At 48.0% G+C, this 19,477-nt stretch overlaps 1 protein-coding gene across 1 annotated transcript in view; it reads left to right on the forward strand.

Annotated features, from left to right (window-relative positions):
* kiaa0753 (KIAA0753 ortholog) overlaps positions 1–18,821 on the forward strand; it is a gene marked incomplete at its 5' end in the record, with an annotated part of 42,908 nt that extends 24,087 nt beyond the window's left edge. The window contains 3 exons of the mRNA XM_083636698.1: positions 2,341–2,482; positions 11,775–11,824; positions 18,696–18,821. Of these exons, the coding sequence (XP_083492824.1) occupies positions 2,341–2,482; positions 11,775–11,804 (172 nt within the window). The 3' untranslated portion in view covers positions 11,805–11,824; positions 18,696–18,821. The remainder of the gene's footprint in view (positions 1–2,340; positions 2,483–11,774; positions 11,825–18,695) is intronic.
* Between the last annotated feature and the right edge of the window lie 656 nt (positions 18,822–19,477).

The following is a 19,477-nucleotide window of genomic DNA, read 5'->3' on the forward strand; positions in this document are numbered from 1 at the left end:
AAGTCGAGCACGTTACCGTGGAAACAATTAAGCTTAGCCCAAAATCACAAATCAGAATGAGGGGGTCCCCGGTATATTTTCTATCTTGTAAGGGGTCCTTGGCTGAAAAACATTTGAGAACCTCTGGATTAAACTGTTCATGCGGTCACCCATTCGAAGAGACGACAAAGAAAAGAGAGAAAACCGAATAGCACTTTAAAAGATAGCTTTTCAAGGCTGTATTTTTAAATGTTTCTCTCTCCTTCCCACAAAGGCGTGTGGGAGTGCGAATTGCTCGAGAAATGGTTTTGCTTAAAAAGAGCCGTTAACTGTTGCCCGGTCCCACCCATGGGATCTGACTTGAGATGAGATGAGATGAGATAAACTTTATTGTCCCCTGGGGGAAATTTGTCTTGGGCAAAAAGTGCATATAGCCACATCCCGGCTTAACAAACAGACCACATACAAACAGTCAACAACAAAGAACATAGAGACACTCCGTAATTGCACTAATTTCAACAGAGGAAGTGTACACCAAGATATAATAGTTGCAAAGCCCCATTGCACTATTGGTTCAACTCAGACTTTTTCACGATAACAAAAAAGCAAAGTAAAAATACTGAAAATCCCTCAGTCAGCATGTGCTGAGGGTTGTGCAAAAAGTGTACTGTACATACACTGTGAGGAGATTTCAAACATTGTTACCTCTATGAGGTAGAATAGTAAAAAGAAGAAGAAAGACCACAACCAAAACTTCAGAGGTAGAGTTCAAGATAATAAAAGAATAAAAGTCCTAAAATGTAAAATCAGTCAAATAAAAGAGCAATAAATAAGCATAGCAAGAGCTTAACCAAGAGTGTAAGCTACAATACCTCCTTTCCTAGAGAACCTCCACCTATCATAAAAAGTAATTCAAATCATTAGCTCTGTCCAGTTCGTTCACTGTGACAATCTGCTTCCTGCTAGGATTCATATTAGTTATATTTTTCATGCAGGCCCAGAGCCTTTTGTTGTTCATGGAGCTGACGCTCTTTTCCAAAGCAGCCCGATGCTTCGCTCTGGCCTTCCTTAGCAGCTGATGGAGTTCCTTTTGTGCTGTGGCCACTGACCACACCCCCCCTGTCGCTGTTTTTGAAAGCCAGTTTATTTTTGTTAATGCAGGCTTTTACCTCCTTGGTTATGTATGGCTTATTGTTGGGAAAATGAAGAATGTCTTTTTTGGGAACAATGTTGTCAACACAGAAGTTAATAGCCGTGACTTCTTGCATGTCACTGCCTCATTGTCAGTCTGAAGTGAGGCTGCGTGCGCATCACTGAAGTTTTTCAACAGATCCAAACTGGATCTGTTGAATTTGGACGGGGAGATGGTATCAGGAGAAGCCATCCAATTATTTCAGTGTTTTTTGGGGGAAAGACATGCACGTGCGTGCAAAATGGGCAGAAAATGTTCATGTTTTTACCAAAGAGCAAAGTGTACTTGCATTGACTTTTCAAAGTACTGGTAGTCAATCACTGTTTGTTTAGTTGCACCACCAACAACCAAAGGATCTGTTGTTTGTTGTGGGGTTCTATTGTATGAGCAGGATAAAAGGGTGTACCTTGTACCACTATACCCCATTTTAACGTATCCTCTATTTCTCTGCTGCATTCTGTTGAGCAAATAATGATCAAAACAAGAGATTTAGCTTGGTGACGCATCCAGCTCACTGGGCTCTGGAATTATTTTCATTCATTTTACGGGTCTCAAGGCAGGGTGCAATTTCAGTGAGTTGTTCATGTCCTATTTTATTATGAAAATCAATGGAGAAATCAGATGGGGGGGAAAACTGCTGAAATTTCACCCTCTGTATTTTTGCATACTGTATTATGGTGATAGGCTGGTGAACCTCAGGGACTGGATGCATTTTATAAGTTAGCCACATCACATCCTGATGAAGAGTCCAATACTTTTCGTCAGGACTCTTATTGTTCTTGCTAATAAATCTGAGATCATATTCCCATGAAGGGGTTTGATCTCAGATTTATTAGCAAGAAAAATAATTAAACAAATTATGAAGGATAATTACAATAGAATCCTCTAAAATCAATCTAAAGATGGCATCAGATTAAGCTTTATTATTACTGAACATGCATGTCACACACACTCACATTATTATTCATTATCATTTTGTTTTCATCTGTTGTGATGCAAAATGTGTGTCCGATGAAAGACCCTGACTTTCCTTTCAAATTAAGACTTGTACGGTATATGTTTATTGAGAGACCGATGTCAGGAGCAATCCTTGCAGTGTGATTTTGTGGTTTTGAGAAAAATGTAATTATTTCTGATTTCCAATTGACCTGTTCCTTCCTGTCCCTCAGTCTGGCGGAGGAGCTGCTGTCGGAGGCTGTGGCTGACGTGGCAGCGGAGTTCCAGGATATGGTGGAGGAATACACGGAGGCCGTCTTCACCTCAGAGTTCCTTCAGCCTATCCAGTCGCCCCCTGCTTCAGCTCCGCCATTGGTCAGGCAATAGGACGTTACGCTATCATAAGCCCACCGTTAAGCTTAGTCAGCATGTAGCAGTTTGAACATAATGGAGAGTTCTCTTCCAAAATGCTTTCCATTCATTCTGGAAGAAAATCTTTGCATTAAGTTTATTATCCGGTATCTCATTACAGAGGTTATAAAATACAGAGGATCCAGTCTGTAAAAGTGTTGTCGTTTTGTCAACCACAGACTTAAATAGACTGCTATCCTTGAACTTCAAAATAATTGAATATGGTAATTCAAGGCTTGATGTAGCATATTCAATTATTTTGCTGTCAATCATTTTGTAAGAGGAGGATTTGGAATGAGCCTCTTCATATACAGTATGTGTGTATTTATTGTGTTTATATAGAGGTGTGAAAGAATGTTTGTTTTATTGATTGCTACTATGATGTGACAATATATGAGTTGATTTAACTTCGGCTCACAGAATTTTAGAATGAGTGCACTGCAGTATACAAGATGGTTGTCTCGCAAGGGGAGCAAGCCATTCCCATTTGAGAGATTTGTCTATGGCCCACCTGCATCTGTGATTGAATTCCAATGGGAAGGTTAGTTTAGTTTTGATAAGCTTTTGAGAGAACATTACAACATTAGAGAGGATTATAAGATTATCCCCCTCCCCGTGCACTTGGTCAAATCTCACAGAGGATTATTATTCACACTTTCCATATTCATGATGGAAATATGGAACTAAATTAATTGCATGGCGGACCTACTGTGACAATACTGTATGACGTAGGAAGCCGAGGGTGCAGTGCATTTACTGATGTGGGTGTTTGTCTTTTGTGTTTGCCTCTTCTTTCTTTCTTTTTTTTTTGCATAGGAAGAAACTTTAATTCCCTCTGTTGAAAATGAACAAAAACAATAAGACAACCAAAAAACAATAAGACAACCAACTTTTGATCATAATAATATCATAAAATAAAAACACGAACCTTCGCTTGAACTGAGCGCTGGACCAAGCTTTGTCTGCGATTTCCCTGGAACGTACGGAAATACAAACTTCGACACCAAAAACATCCAACTCTCACCAATCCTCAAGTTCATCACTACTTGCATCTGAGTATCAAGAAGTATTGAATGGACTAGGAATGTCTGAGCCATTGCACAGCAACCGTTTTGAGGTGGGAAAGCAGGAAGTAAAGCAGGTGTAACCAATACCATTCATTATGGTTCCATGTTCCAGTGCACTCATCAATGTTATTGATTACACCTGCTTTTCCTGCTTACCCCCTCAAAACGGTTGCTGTGAAATGGGCCTCTAGCCACTGCTTATGGACACCATGCTCCCCTCCCTTCCCCCTATGTTGCTAGCCTGTCACTGCCAAGTCAAGTCAAGTCAAGTTTATTTATATAGCCCTAATTCACAAGCATGTCTCAGAGGGCTTCACAGAAAGTATGTCTAGCTGATTCTAGCTAACACACAGTAACAAGAATATACAGAATAAAGATAACATTTGAACATTTGAAGAAAGCAGGAGAGTGGAGGAGGGAGGGGGAGGGAGAGGGAGGAGGGAGGAGAGGGGGGAGGTGGGGAGAAAATAGGAAATGTGGAGAGGTGGGAGGGCGCAGGGGAAGGAGAGCAGTGGGAATGTGAGAGAGGGGAGAGGACAGAGAGGAGGAGAGAACAGAGAAGGAGAGGTGGAAGGGTACAGGGGAGGTAGAGTAGAGGTAGGGTCTAGGGTGGAGGGAGGGAGGGAGGAGAGGGGGGAGGTGGGGAGAAAATAGGAAATGTGGAGGAGGAGAGAACAGGGGAGGAGAGATGAGGGTGCAGGGGAGGGAGAGCCGGGGTAGGGTCTAGGGTTGGGGGAGGGGAGGGAGTAGGATACGGGCCCGGATTAGGGCGAGGGTGGGGAGAAATGGGAAATGTGGAGGAGGAGAGAACAGAGAAGGAGAGGGTGCAGGGGAGGGAGAGCAGGGGGAATGTGAGAGGGAGGAGAGGGCAGAGAGGAGGAGAGAACAGAGAAGGAGAGGTGGGAGGGCGCAGGGGAAGGAGAGCAGTGGGAATGTGAGAGAGGGGAGAGGACAGAGAGGAGGAGAGAACAGAGAAGGAGAGGTGGAAGGGTACAGGGGAGGTAGAGTAGAGGTAGGGTCTAGGGTGGAGGGAGGGAGTAGGATACGGGCCCGGATTAGGGCGAGGGTGGGGAGAAAATGGGAAATGTGGAGGAGGAGAGAACAGAGAAGGAGAGGTGGGAGGGTGCAGGGGAAGGAGAGCAGGGGGAATGTGAGAGAGGGGGGAGGACAGAGAGTAGAGGTGCAGGGGAAGGAGAGCAGGGGAAGAAGAGCAGGGGGAATGTGAGAGAGGGGGGAGGACAGAGAGTAGAGGTAGGGTCTAGGGTGGAGGGAGGGAGTAGAATACGGGCCCGGATTAGGGCGAGGGTGGGGGGGAAATGGGAAATGTGGAGGAGGAGAGGACAGAGAAGGAGAGGTGGGAGGGTGCAGGGGAAGGAGAGCAGGGGGAATGTGAGAGAAGGGAGAGCAGGAAGTGGCAGGGATTCAGGAAAATAGGGGAGAAGAGGAGAAGGAGCAGAGGGGGGGGAGAATGAGGAGAGAGCAGGAGAAGGGAGGGGGGGGCGGTGGGATGTGGGGGAGGAAAGAGCATGGAAAGAGAGGAGAACAAGAAGGGGGAAGAAGGGAAGAAGCGGGGAAAGGGGGAAAGAGAGGGGGGGGGGAGAAGATCAGACAACTGACTACTCTAAGCATTAACCAGAGCTAACTGGGACATAGTATCTAGCTAATCTACAGCCTAATCTGGCCTATCCTACCCTGCTCTAGTCTGATTTTAGCCTGAACACTAACAGGTCAGCCTTAGGCTGTAGCTAATCTATCGCCTACCTAAGCTGTTCTAAACCAACCGGCAGCCCTCGACCAGTGATGAAGAGCACCGATGCCCCCCGACCCGGCCCCCGCCCACATATGGCGTGGGAGGGAAGGCTAGGCCGGGACACAGCGGCACCCCCTCACCCCCAGTGAACGCAAGAAAACCTTTCCACCATATGGATCGCCGCATGGATTGCCCCAGTGACTTGGCTGAGGAGGAACCTTGTGAGGTCGTTGTGCTAGGGGCCAATTGCTGCGGCCCAGGTGGACCCAGCCCCCACGCGACCCGCCCCCCCAGCCCCCAGCCACCAGCATAGTGACTGAGAGCGTGAGAGCAGGCCACGCGGGGGACGGGCCCACCCACCAGGCCACAGCAGCGGACCCCCATCTGGGGACTCCCCTCCGAGACAGGCCGAGAGATGCCGGGCTAAACCATGCACAGAGTTTCCGATAATGAAACTCTGTGAATGGTTTATTATGGAAATAAAATGTACAAGAGAACAGAAAATTGAAAATGTAAAAAAGAGTCCAACAGAAGGGATATAAAAATGTAATTTTTAAATTATCCTAAGATCAGGGAAGGGAGTTGAAAATCTAAAAAGTAGAGTCCAAAAAGAAATAGAAAATGCAGTCTTTAAGTGTTCGTAGGTTTAGAGAATACTAGTTAATTAGCTAGGTGACAAAAAGGGTAACAAGATTGGGAGTTCCATGAGGATGATCTGAGGAATCCATGAGTCCGCGTTGGTGACATGGATTAAGAGGAGGGGAGGGGAGGATAGGAGTCGGAGGTGATGATTAAGAGGAGGGGAGGATAGGAGTTGGAGGTGATGATGAGGCGGCGGGGGGGGGGGCTGGGGGGGCGCCCCCCCCTTCCCTTAGGCAAGCAGGTGACCAGGATGATGAGGATAGGGGTCGGTGATGGTGATGAGCCCGGGGTGTCAGACAGTAGAAGGAGTAGTGGGTAGATGGCCTAGAGTGACGACAGGTGGCTAGGACGATGACGGCCGGACCTAGGGCTGCAGCGGTGGGGTGTACGTCAGGCCAATGAGGACACCTGAGGGGGAGAGAGAGAAGAGAGCGGGGGAATCTGCGCAGAGGTGGAACTAACTCTATAGACAGCAATAAAAATTAGGTCAAATCAAAATTTATTAGGATTATTTAGGATGACTAATATTATACTGCTAATTCAGGTCTAGGTAGTCTAGGTCTAAGTTTATACTGATACTGCTGGCTTGAGATAGCCCGCTCAGCAGTTCAGGACTAAGTTTATTCACCAGCTATTTGATTTTATATCTGAGCTACTGGGTCGGCTGATGCCATATTATTAAATTAGGTCAAGTCTAAGTTTATACTGATACTGCTGGCTTGAGATAGCCCGCTCAGCAGTTCAGGACTAAGTTTATTCATCAGCTATTTGATATTATATCCGAGCTACTGGATCGGCTGATGCCATATTATTAAATTAGGTCAAGTCTAAGTTTATATTGATACTGCTGGCTTGTGATAGCCCGCTCAGCAGTTCAGGACTAAGTTTATTCACCAGCTATTTGAATTTATATCTGAGCTATTGGATCGGCTGATGCCATATTATTAAATTAAATTAGGTCAAGTCTAAGTTTATACTGATACTGCTGGCTTGAGATAGCCCGCTCAGCAGTTCAGGACTAAGTTTATTCACCAGCTATTTGATTTTATATCTGAGCTACTGGATCGGCTGATGCCATATTATTAAATTAGGTCCAGTCTAAATTTATACTGATACTGCTGGCTTGAGATAGCCCGCTCAGCAGTTCAGGACTAAGTTTATTCACCAACTATTTGATTTTCTATCTAGGCTACTGGGTCGACTGATGCCATATTATTTAAATTAGGTCAAGTCTAAGTTTATACTGATATTGCTGGCTTGAGACAGCCCGCTCAGCAATTCAGGATTGTATGTACTCAAGAGCTAATAAATATTTCTAGAGAATGACATCATCAAACATAACCATCAAGCACAACCAAATGATTGGGAGAATAAATGGGTTTTGAGTCTAGTTTTGAAGATTTCAATGGAGCCAGCTTCCCTAACTGACAGAGGAAGCTGGTTCCAGAGGTGTGGAGCACGGTAAGAAAATGCTCTGCTACCTGCTGATTTTTTCTTAATTTTAGGGACGGTAAGATAATTACCGTCCTGTGAGCGGAGAGTACGCGTGGGAACATAAGGAATGATTAGCTCAGATAAGTACGGAGGTGCGAGCCCGTGCAAAGATTTATAGGTTAACAGAAGCACCTTAAAGTCTGATCTGGCCTGAATTGGGAGCCAGTGGAGGGAGATTAAGACCGGAGTTATATGATCAAACTTCTTAGTTCTAGTTAGAATTCTAGCAGCGGCGTTTTGCACGAGTTGTAATTTATTTGTGCTACAAAGTGGAAGGCCAGAGAATAGGACATTACAGTAATCGAGTCTAGATGAAACAAAGGCGTGTATTAAGGTTTCGGCATCCGTTGCATTTAGCAAGGGACGGATCTTTGAGATATTGCGAAGATGAAAGAAAGCTATTTTAGTGATGTCCTTAATGTGAGCATCGAATGACAGAGTAGGATCAAAGGTAACACCTAGGTTTTTCACCTTTGAGTTTGGAGTAATTACGCAGTTCTCAATGTTCAGACTAAGATCAGTGAGAAATGGAAGTTGGGTTTTTGGGCCAACAACTAGTAGTTCAGTTTTGTTGGCGTTTAGTCGTAAGAAATTATTTGACATCCAATCTGTAACAGCGATTAAGCAGGATTCAAGATTAGCGAGTTTAGAGCGATCGTCTGGTCTAATTGGTATATAAATTTGGGTATCGTCGGCATAACAGTGGAAGTTAATGCCATATCTACGGAAAATTTCGCCAAGAGGCAGTAAGTAAACTCCAAAGAGTAAGGGACCCAGGACTGATCCCTGCGGTACACCAAACTTCACTGAGGAGAATGTGGACATAATATTTTTATATGAGACACAGTGTGTCCTATCAGACAAATATGACTTTAGCCAGGATAGGGCAGTGCCCCGGATACCTACGTAGTTAGATAAGCGGTCTAGGAGGATCTTATGATCGATTGTATCGAAGGCTGCGCTTAAGTCTAATAAAATGAGAAGAGAGGAGAAATTAGAGTCGGACGCGAGGAGAAGGTCATTGGTTACTTTTGTAAGAGCAGTTTCAGTACTATGGAGTGATCTAAAACCAGATTGAAAGGGATCGAGAAGTTTATTATGCGAGAGGTAGTCAGTTAATTGTGTTGAGACTACTTTTTCAAGAACTTTAGAGAGGAAGGGGAGATTTGAGATTGGCCTGAAGTTGTTAAGAACCTCAGAATCAAGGTTTGGCTTTTTAAGTAGAGGTTTGATTACAGCAGATTTGAAGGAGGCAGGGACAATGCCAGAGGAGAGGGAGCTATTGATAATGTTAAGTAAGGGGGGGCCTAGTATTGGAAGGAGTTCCTTAATCAACTTTGCAGGGAGAGGGTCGAATAAACAGGTTGTGGATTTAGATGAAAGTACAATTTTTGAAAGTGCATTTAGGGAGATAGTCTCAAAATTCGAGAGTATAGTACTCTCGTCTAAGGTTCTAAGGACAGGGCTAGGAAAGGGGTTAGCACCCTTTGTGAGTAATAGAGAGTTGCTAATTTCATCTCTAATACAGATAATTTTACGGTTAAAGAAGTCAAGGAAATCATTAGCTGTAAATGGAGAGTTCGTATTGGGGGATGGTTTGCGAGTAAGATTTGCGACCGTGTCAAATAAAAATTTAGGATTATTTTTATTAGTGTTAATAAGATCTGATAGGTAGGAGGCTCTTGCAGCGGAGAGCATACATTTGTATTTTAATAGGCTATCACTCCAAGCTAGTCGATAGACTTCAAGCTTGGATGATCGCCATTTACGTTCTAGTTTTCTGCATATTAGTTTTTGTGCGCGTGTATCGTCAGTATACCAAGGCGAAGGTTTTTTAGGGCGACGGATTTTAGTACGTAGAGGTGCGATAGAATCAAGCGAGGCGAGTAGGATTGAATTAAATTGATTTGTGAATTCATTAATGGAGTCGATCCGCTCTGGGAGAGAGGAAAGCGGCCCCGATAACAAATCAGCGAGTTCAGTGGGAGTAGAACTATCGATACGCCGGGCGGTATAGGTATCAGCTAGGTTTGATTGCCGGAGGGGCAGGTCTATTTTAAATTGAATGAGATAATGATCTGACAGTGCTGGAGGGTAAATCATGACTGACAGATCTGAGACGTTAATCCCACGAGCAAGGACGAGATCAAGCGTGTTGCCGTTAGAATGCGTTTGTTCATGAACCAACTGAGCAAAGCCAAGGGTGTCGACTAAAGATAGAAAGGCTTTGCAGAGTGGGTCAGCTTTACGGTTAACATGAATATTGAAATCGCCAATGATAAGGATATTATCCGTGCGGGTTACGAGGTCAGAGAGAAAATTGGAAAATTCATCAAGAAAAGATGAATAGGGCCCAGGTGGGCGGTAGAGCATAACTAGGTAGAAGGCTCCGAGGCCAGCTATATTAGAGTGTCTCATAGTAAGTATCTCACAAGATAGGAGCTTATACTTTTGATCCTGTAGAAGACCTAGATTTGAGTTATAAATTAGGCCAACGCCCCCACCATTTCTTGACATTCTGGCAACATGCGAATTGTCAAAGTTAGGGGGGGAGGCTTCAATGAGTGGAAGAACAACGTCCGGTTTTAGCCAGGTTTCGCATAATCCCATAACGTCAATATTATGTTCAATGATTAAGTCATTGACGAGGAGGGCTTTATTGGTGATTGATCTGATATTAATGAATCCAAATCGAATAGATTTATCATCAATATTAGTTAATTTAGAGCATTCGATACCAAGAGTAGATTTAATCTCAATGAGGTTGGTGTTTGACGTTTTGAGGGGTGGACGAGAGCGGCGTGAGGGGACGGAGCGACGAAGAGAAACTGTGCTAATTTGAGAGATCGTGGTATAATACGGAGACGGAGCGGCGGTGGTAATAGTCGGATTAATAACAATAAGGTTTGGGTTAGGATATTGCAGAGCGTTTATGGGTCGGTTACTAGTAATAGTGCGGCGCGGACGGAGCACAGTCTGTATTGGATAGACTAAGTTAATTGAACTAGCAGACTCCATAACCGCACAAGTAGAACTAACAGGCTGTCTAGCAGCCTGTGGCCCTGCATGTTGTGGGTGAAACTGTCATTCAAGGATAGTAGTCTGGGTTTGCCGTAGGCAACTATCCAGGTTTTTTGATAAGGTGCTAGCACCCAATGGGGTAGGGTGGATGCCATCCATCTTAAGCATGCCAGTCATGCTTCTAAAAGAGGGCCAGTTATCTAAGAATAGGTAGCCCTTATCAGCACAGTGTTTGGCCAGCCAGTTGTTGAGCCAAAACAGCCTGCTAAAAATGTCAGAGTTAAGTGTGACAGGGAGGGGACCAGAGACAATTAATGGATGCCGACTCATCTTGCTAGTGTGGCAGGTTGGCTGCCTCTGGGTTCATTCTGCCTGCTGATTGACACCAGCTGGGAGTCCCTAATCAGTGTACAGGTATATCAGCTGTGTGTGCAGCGGCGCGACACACAAACACACTGTCTTGCTGGCGTCGGGCTGTTTGCCATCGGCTGGAGTGCGGGCATCAGCGCACTTGAGAGTCGGGAAAGCGGGGTTGCAAAAGCAAAAGGTAGGCACCAGTGCCAATTATCCTTTTGTTCATTTTAGTGTTAAACTTACATTCACTCCCATTCTTTAACTCTTGCTTGGCAGCGGTCTCGACCGTCCTGTCCCCCCCCGTCAGCAGCGGGCCTCAAGCCTGTCTGTTTTGTGGAGGGCAAAACAGCATTGCACAAGTAAAAGGTAGGCACCAGTGCCCATTATCCTTTTACTTTTCTTTGGTGGCTCAACTTCCATTAATCTTTAACCCTCGTTTGGCAGCGGTCTCGACCGTCCTGCCCCCCCCCCCCCCCCCCCGTTCAGCAGCGGTCTCTGGTTGAAAGCGGGCTTCAAGCCTATCTGTTGTGTGGAGGGCACACCTGGCTGCCCATCGTTACGGATTGGCTGCGCTGAGGGGGCTTGTGTGGGGCAGCTCACTTTACCGGGTAAGCTGGCTCTCAGTCATTTTTGTCAACAACAATTGGCTTCGTTTTCCATTTATTAATAGCTCTCTGTTCTGCTGTATGGTGGTTTAGGCCACGGCCGGCTCCCCTGCTTTCTCCCTCCTTGGCGGCTTTGTGGGAAGCTGCGCTGCAGTTGGACGTCAAGCGGCACGCCCAGCCTCCAGTCCGGGGCGCTGTGCTGCTGCTCTGTTTCCACCACTCTTACACACGAACCCCTTTCCATTAGTTTTAGTTGTTAATTATATTGTCCATTGGTGGTTGTAAATGTCGGCTTAATTATATTTTGTTTCTCCCTCTCTCAGGTGCTTGGGCAGCGTGGCAGACTTTGGTGATGGCACTCTCTTCCTGTTTGGTAAGGCACTGGGTGGTTTGATTTGACTTGTGATTTTGTTGCTTTTGAATATTATTTGTGATCTGTTCCTTTTCTCTCTGTAGTCTGACCATTTACTGTAAGTCCCTCGCCCTGCAGATATCCTCTGAGGCAATGCCGATTGTTAACCACCAATTTGGAACCTGAACACACTGTTTTAGCCTATATTCCATTCACTGTCTGGTTTTAAAAGAAAAACTGTTGTACAAAATAAAAGAACATATATTTTTGGAAGTCCGTCTCCTGTTCAATTGTGATGAACCTGGGTTGACCTTTGCTATCAAGTGTTAAATTACAAAGTTGTTCTGGTATTTCCTAGGGTGCAATTCCCTAGGTGGCGTAGTCGCACACTATGACCTGGTCACATTTTGGCGTAAGTCGGCAGGATACAGTTTAAACAACAGAGACGTGACTTCCATTTTTTTGTTTTTTGTTTTGTTTGTTTTTGCTATATTTTGTGCTTTGTATTAAAATTGTTTTCTTTCAGTCAGGTTGGTGTGTTGGAGTGGAGGCAGCAGTGGAAACAGAGCAGCAGTATTTGTGCCAGCTTTGAACACCCGGACCCCTGTTTTTGTGAGGTTGGTGTGTGCAGTTCACATTCACACGGGTCGCGATGGGGGAGGAAATGCAGCAGCTCAGAGAGCTAGTAGCACAGCTTAAATCAGATAATGAGCGGCTATCTCGAGAAAGGGATGCTTCCCAGGCAGGCTCAAGCGGAGCCAATTCCGTTCCCCACACTTCAGGTGGACTTGCAGGTGCCAGCCCTGCTGTCGCTGAACGGATGGTGGTGATACCTAGAGAGCGCAAATGCCCCATATTTAATGGCAGGACAGGCATGGGGATAACTGAGTGGATAGAGGAGGTACAGGCGTCCATGCGGGCCCGCCACCTGTCAGTGAGGGATCAGGCCTTCTTCATTTTTGACCATCTGGAGGGAGAGGCCAAGAAAGAGATAAAATACCGCACCAACGCAGAGCGAGACGACCCAGACAAGGTAGTGGCCATCTTGCTAGAACTATATGATTGTGCGCAGTCGTATGTGACCTTGCAGACATCTTTCTTCTCGAGACAGCAGCAGGAAGGGGAGTCACTGCTGGAGTTCTCTTTATCTCTTATGACCCTCATGGACCGTGTGAAACGGTCGGCACCGGTTGGCTTGCTCAATACAGAGGTCCTCCTTCGCGATCAGTTCGTGGAGCATGTGCTCGATGGGGCCCTGCGCAGGGAGTTAAAGCAGCTCGTCCGCCGTAAGCCCACTGCCACCTTGTTGGAGGTACGAGGAGAGGCAATTAGATGGGAAAGGGAGGGGTTGCCAGGGGGTGTTAGGGAACGTAGCCACTCTCTTCCCTCAGCGTATGGCCTTCAGTATGGGGTGCAAGGTAGCCCCCACCCTTCCGTTCCTGCCCCATCTACTGGGTTGGATTGGAATGAGTTGAAGGAACTTCTGAAACGTCAACAGGAGCAGCTCAATCAGCTCACACAGACGGTGGCTTCTTTTCAGACCTCTTCTTTCCGTCCACGGCCTCCCCCTAGTGGTCCCTTGATTTGTCGAAGGTGTCAACAGCCAGGTCATTATGCACAGCAGTGTGATGGGGAACGCGTTCCCTTTCGTGGCCATGCTGGTGCGGGCTCTGGTCCATCTTCCAATGGAGCTGGGCTTTTCCGTTCTTCCCATCAGACGGGAAACTGAAGCCCACTGAGCTGCAGAGCCAAAGCTCAGGTGGGGTATGTGAAGGCTCAGTAAGAGCAGACGTTATAAATAAATTAATGGCACACTGTCCACACATGGATGTTGTGATGGGGGGGGTTATGGTTCCATGTTTATTGGACAGTGGCTCCATGGTTTCTACGGTCCCAGAGAGCTTCTTCCGGAAACACTTCGCGCCATGGGGTCACGAACGCCTGAAGTCATGTAACTGGCTACGACTCCTGGCAGCTAATAACCTTCCCATTCCATACATTGGCTATCTAGAGCTTGATGTGGAACTGTGTGGTAAAATCATTCCTGGTTGTGGGATCTTGGTGGTGCAGGACCCTCCTGGTGCCTCACCCGCTGCCCCGGGAATTCTGGGGAGCAACGTCATCAGGCGATGCTACCGGGAGCTCTTCGAGGTCTATGGCCCCGCCCTTTTCGACTCGCCTCTGGTGGCTCAAGCTCCTCGTCCAGTCCTGGAGGCCCTGCAGCACTGCCATCGTGCTGCCGTTGAGCCTCCAAGAGAAATCATGGCGAAAGCCAAAGTTCGTGGTAAACGAGCAGTGCGTGTACCGGGGGGAGTAATGAAATTGGTTGCTGCCACTTGCTCTGAACAGCTTTCCGGTCAGACCGTGCTTTATGAACCCTTGGAGTCTGGCCTGCCAGCCGGGTTACTTGCTTCCCCGTGTCTTGTGCAGGTCACCCGAGGTACAGCCTACATCCCGGTGGTCAATGTGGGGACAACAGAAGTTCGCATTCATCCGCGTACTGGCCTTGGCACCTTAAGTAGTGCGCAGGTTGTCAGTCTACCTGCAGGAGTCACTGAGGTGAAGTCTACTACTGCTACAGTTTCCTCCCAGGCGGCTGCTGATCAAGTGCAGGGTGGAGTAGAGGCAGTCGACCTGTCTGCTTTAGAGGAACAAGACCGAACTGCGGTTTGTGAGCTACTGCAGAAATATCAGACTGTATTCTCCACCCATGATGGTGACTTAGGTTGCACTGACCTCATTGCCCATGACATCCCCCTCCTGGATGACATTCCGGTGCGGCAGCGGTACAGGCGAATTCCCCCATCTGAGTATGAGGAGGTGAAGGCCCACATCGACCAGCTGCTTAGGGCTAATATAATTAGGGACAGTAATAGTCCCTACGCTTCCCCCATTGTATTGGTCCGGAAGAAGGACCGTAGTCTACGCATGTGCGTCGACTACCGCCTGCTTAACAGCAAAACGAGGAAAGATGCATTCCCTCTACCTCGTATTGAGGAAAGCCTGGATGCCCTTGCTGGAGCCCGCTGGTTCACTACCCTTGACCTGGCCAGCGGGTATAACCAGGTACCCGTCTCAGAGAGGGATAAACCAAAAACGGCCTTCTGCACACCCTTCGGTCTCTTTGAATGGAACCGCATGCCATTCGGGTTGTGTAATGCCCCAGGCACCTTTCAGCGCCTGATGCAGAGGATGTTTGGGGATCAGCAGTGCCAATCCCTGCTCTTGTACCTTGACGACATTGTTGTGTTCTCTGCTTCTGTGTCTGAACATCTGCAGCGACTGGAGGGTGTCCTTGGTCGGCTCCAAAAGGAGGGCTTAAAAGTAAAGCTTAAAAAGTGTGCTTTCTTTCAGGAAGAAGTCAGCTATTTGGGGCATGTCATTTCCAGTAAAGGAGTCTCTACAGACCCAGCCAAGATTGAGGCAGTGGCAAAATGGCAGCGTCCCCACCATGTGTCAGAGCTGCGATCCTTCTTGGGGTTCACCAGCTATTATAGGAGGTTTGTTGAGGGGTTCGCACAGCTGGCGGGGCCCCTGCATAGGTTGGTGGCAAAACTGGCAGGCACCCGGTCAAAGCGAGGATCTGGGCGGGACTTGGGTTCCGCATGGACACCTCCATGTGAGGAAAGCTTTGAGGCTTTAAAAGCCAAGCTGGTTTCAGCCCCGGTGCTGGCCTATGCAGATTTCTCACGCCCGTTCATTTTGGAGATAGATGCGAGCCATAGTGGACTCGGGGCTGTCCTTTCGCAGGAGACCGAGGGTGTCGTCAGGCCAGTAGCATATGCTAGCAGAGGCCTCCGACCTACTGAACGCAACATGGATAATTACAGCTCCATGAAGCTGGAATTTCTTGCGCTCAAGTGGGCAATGGCAGAGAAATTCCGCGATTACTTGTGGGGGCACAAATGTATAGTCTTTACAGACAACAACCCATTGAGCTATCTCATGTCAGCCAAACTCGGGGCGGTAGAACATCGGTGGGCTTCCCAGTTGGCTGTTTTTGACTTTGAGATAAAGTATCGCTCTGGGCGCAGTAATCGGAATGCGGATGCACTCTCCCGGCAATACCTGCCCATGCCTAGCTTGGTCGAACACAGCCTACCTGGTACTCCGGTTCCCATGCTCCTCCAGCAAATCCCTCGCTCTGCTCCAATGGTAGCTGCTACTCAATCTGTCATGTCTGTCTTCCCAGGTCACTTTCCATCTGACCTTCGTTCCTTGCAGGGGAATGATCCCCTTTTGAGGGATCACTTCCTGCCATTCTGGGCTAGGCAGGTTCGGCCTACCCAGGAGGAGAGGCAGCAACTTCCCAAATCTGCCTTAGCGCTCTTGAGGCAATGGGACCGCTTGGAAGAAAAAGATGGTATACTCTACCGCCGCACTTTTCGTTCGGATGGGGGAGAAGAGTATCTCCAGCTCGTCTTGCCTAGAATTCTTAGAGAAGAGACACTGACACAGTTGCACCAAGAACATGGACATCAGGGCGTTGAACGCACCACTGAGTTGTTGCGGCAGCGCTGTTATTGGCCAGGAATGTCAGCAGACATAAAGCAGTGGGTCGAAGAGTGTGCACGTTGCCAAGTGGCAAAGGATTCGGGGTTGGTGCCCCATAGTTTCATGGGCCACTTACTGGCATCTCAACCTAACGAGATCGTTGCCATAGACTTCACTTTGTTGGAGCCCTCCCGTAATGGGTTGGAGAACGTCCTGGTAATGACCGATGTGTTCAGTAAATATACCGTGGCTGTCCCGACCCGGGATCAGCAGGCTACCACCGTTGCTCAGGCCCTGCTGGTGGAATGGTTCTTTCGGTTTGGCGTGCCAAGCCGCATTCACTCCGACCAAGGCCGGAGCTTTGAGAGTTCTTTGATCCAGCAGCTTTGTCGCTTATATGGAGTAGGGAAGTCTCGGAGCACGCCATATCATCCAATGGGCAATGGACAATGTGAGAGATTTAATAGGACCCTTCACAATCTCCTACGCACATTGCCAGCTTCACGAAAGCGGGATTGGGCCTCCTGCCTTCCGCAGGTGCTATTCTGCTACAACACTACCCCCCATCAAAGCACTGGAGAGTCGCCTTTCTTCCTGATGTTCGGTCGGGAACCTCGCCTCCCTGTGGACTTCCTCCTGGGTCGGGTCCGGGACCCGGTGCCGGGGGAGGTACATGATTGGATGATCGAGCACCAGGCCAGACTTAGGGTGGCTCTCGAGAGTGCACACGAGAGACTGTTGGCAGCTGCGGGGCGACGGAAAGAACGTCATGATCGCCGTGTCCGGGCTGCGCCTCTGCAATTGGGCCAGTTGGTTTACCTCCGGGACCATACCGTTCGGGGTCGGCACAAGATCCATGACAAATGGAGCTCGGTGGTCTACAAGGTACTGAGAGCCCCCAGGGAAAGCGGAGCAGTGTATACTGTCGCTCCTGTAGCAGAGTTGCACAAAACGCGAAATGTCCACCGAGACATGTTGAAGGCCCTAGTAGGGCCAGAGTCCCTAGTTCATCCTCCTGGCGCGCTATCTCCACCGGCTATGCCTGAGGACTTGTCCGATGAGTCAGAGGACGAAGACCTGTGGCTGCGGGCCTCGGACCCCTCCATACCATCTACCTCGGCCGTACCAGGTTCCTCTTGCCCTGCGGCTGTGACCCCGGTGGAAACCCGGGCAGCTCCAGGTGCCACCCAGGCACGCGCTGCCCCTCCTGCACCAGCTCCCTCCCTTCCCTCAGGTAGTCAAGCTGTCTTGCCAGCATTGCGTAGAACGGCCCGCTCTACTGCCGGCCACCATCTCAATGTTCACCACCTTCCCCAGCCGGCGAGCAGCCGGGGTAATAAGAACTGAACCTGTGTGGCCTGCGTAATGCTTGGTCCCCCTTGGTGTAGAGTGAGTCTTAGCTCTTGGGCGGGCTAGTCCGTCGTTGGGGCAACGACGCAAAAAGGAGGGGGTAGATGTGGCAGGTTGGCTGCCTCTGGGTTCATTCTGCCTGCTGATTGACACCAGCTGGGAGTCCCTAATCAGTGTACAGGTATATCAGCTGTGTGTGCAGCGGCGCGACACACAAACACACTGTCTTGCTGGCGTCGGGCTGTTTGCCATCGGCTGGAGTGCGGGCATCAGCGCACTTGAGAGTCGGGAAAGCGGGGTTGCAAAAGCAAAAGGTAGGCACCAGTGCCAATTATCCTTTTGTTCATTTTAGTGTTAAACTTACATTCACTCCCATTCTTTAACTCTTGCTTGGCAGCGGTCTCGACCGTCCTGTCCCCCCCCGTCAGCAGCGGGCCTCAAGCCTGTCTGTTTTGTGGAGGGCAAAACAGCATTGCACAAGTAAAAGGTAGGCACCAGTGCCCATTATCCTTTTACTTTTCTTTGGTGGCTCAACTTCCATTAATCTTTAACCCTCGTTTGGCAGCGGTCTCGACCGTCCTGCCCCCCCCCCCCCCCCCCGTTCAGCAGCGGTCTCTGGTTGAAAGCGGGCTTCAAGCCTATCTGTTGTGTGGAGGGCACACCTGGCTGCCCATCGTTACGGATTGGCTGCGCTGAGGGGGCTTGTGTGGGGCAGCTCACTTTACCGGGTAAGCTGGCTCTCAGTCATTTTTGTCAACAACAATTGGCTTCGTTTTCCATTTATTAATAGCTCTCTGTTCTGCTGTATGGTGGTTTAGGCCACGGCCGGCTCCCCTGCTTTCTCCCTCCTTGGCGGCTTTGTGGGAAGCTGCGCTGCAGTTGGACGTCAAGCGGCACGCCCAGCCTCCAGTCCGGGGCGCTGTGCTGCTGCTCTGTTTCCACCACTCTTACACACGAACCCCTTTCCATTAGTTTTAGTTGTTAATTATATTGTCCATTGGTGGTTGTAAATGTCGGCTTAATTATATTTTGTTTCTCCCTCTCTCAGGTGCTTGGGCAGCGTGGCAGACTTTGGTGATGGCACTCTCTTCCTGTTTGGTAAAGCACTGGGTGGTTTGATTTGACTTGTGATTTTGTTGCTTTTGAATATTATTTGTGATCTGTTCCTTTTCTCTCTGTAGTCTGACCATTTACTGTAAGTCCCTCGCCCTGCAGATATCCTCTGAGGCAATGCCGATTGTTAACCACCAATTTGGAACCTGAACACACTGTTTTAGCCTATATTCCATTCACTGTCTGGTTTTAAAAGAAAAACTGTTGTACAAAATAAAAGAACATATATTTTTGGAAGTCCGTCTCCTGTTCAATTGTGATGAACCTGGGTTGACCTTTGCTATCAAGTGTTAAATTACAAAGTTGTTCTGGTATTTCCTAGGGTGCAATTCCCTAGGTGGCGTAGTCGCACACTATGACCTGGTCACACTAGCAAAAGCACAGGTCCTAGTTATGCTGTGCTTTGTGATCTCCGATTGTTTAAACCTGGCATTGTTGGTGCCAACGTGTAGTATGATGTTATCATGGGTAGCCTGGGTAATTGTCTGTTTATGGCTGTTTGTTAGCACCCTAAGAGTAGCTTCAATGTCGGGTACTCTGGCCCCGGGCAGACAAACTATCTCGGCTGGTGTGTTAAGCTTGATATTGCGGGTTATAGAGTCTCCAATCAATAGAATAGAGGGTTTAATATTGTCGGGCGGAGCGGACGACACAGCATGCTGAACAGGAGAGTTAGCAAGCGGCGTGAATCTATTTCGGATCTCAACCGAAGTCGTT

The sequence above is a fragment of the Poromitra crassiceps genome (assembly GCF_964638095.1).
Source record: "Poromitra crassiceps genome assembly, chromosome: 5".
NCBI lineage: Eukaryota > Metazoa > Chordata > Actinopteri > Beryciformes > Melamphaidae > Poromitra > Poromitra crassiceps.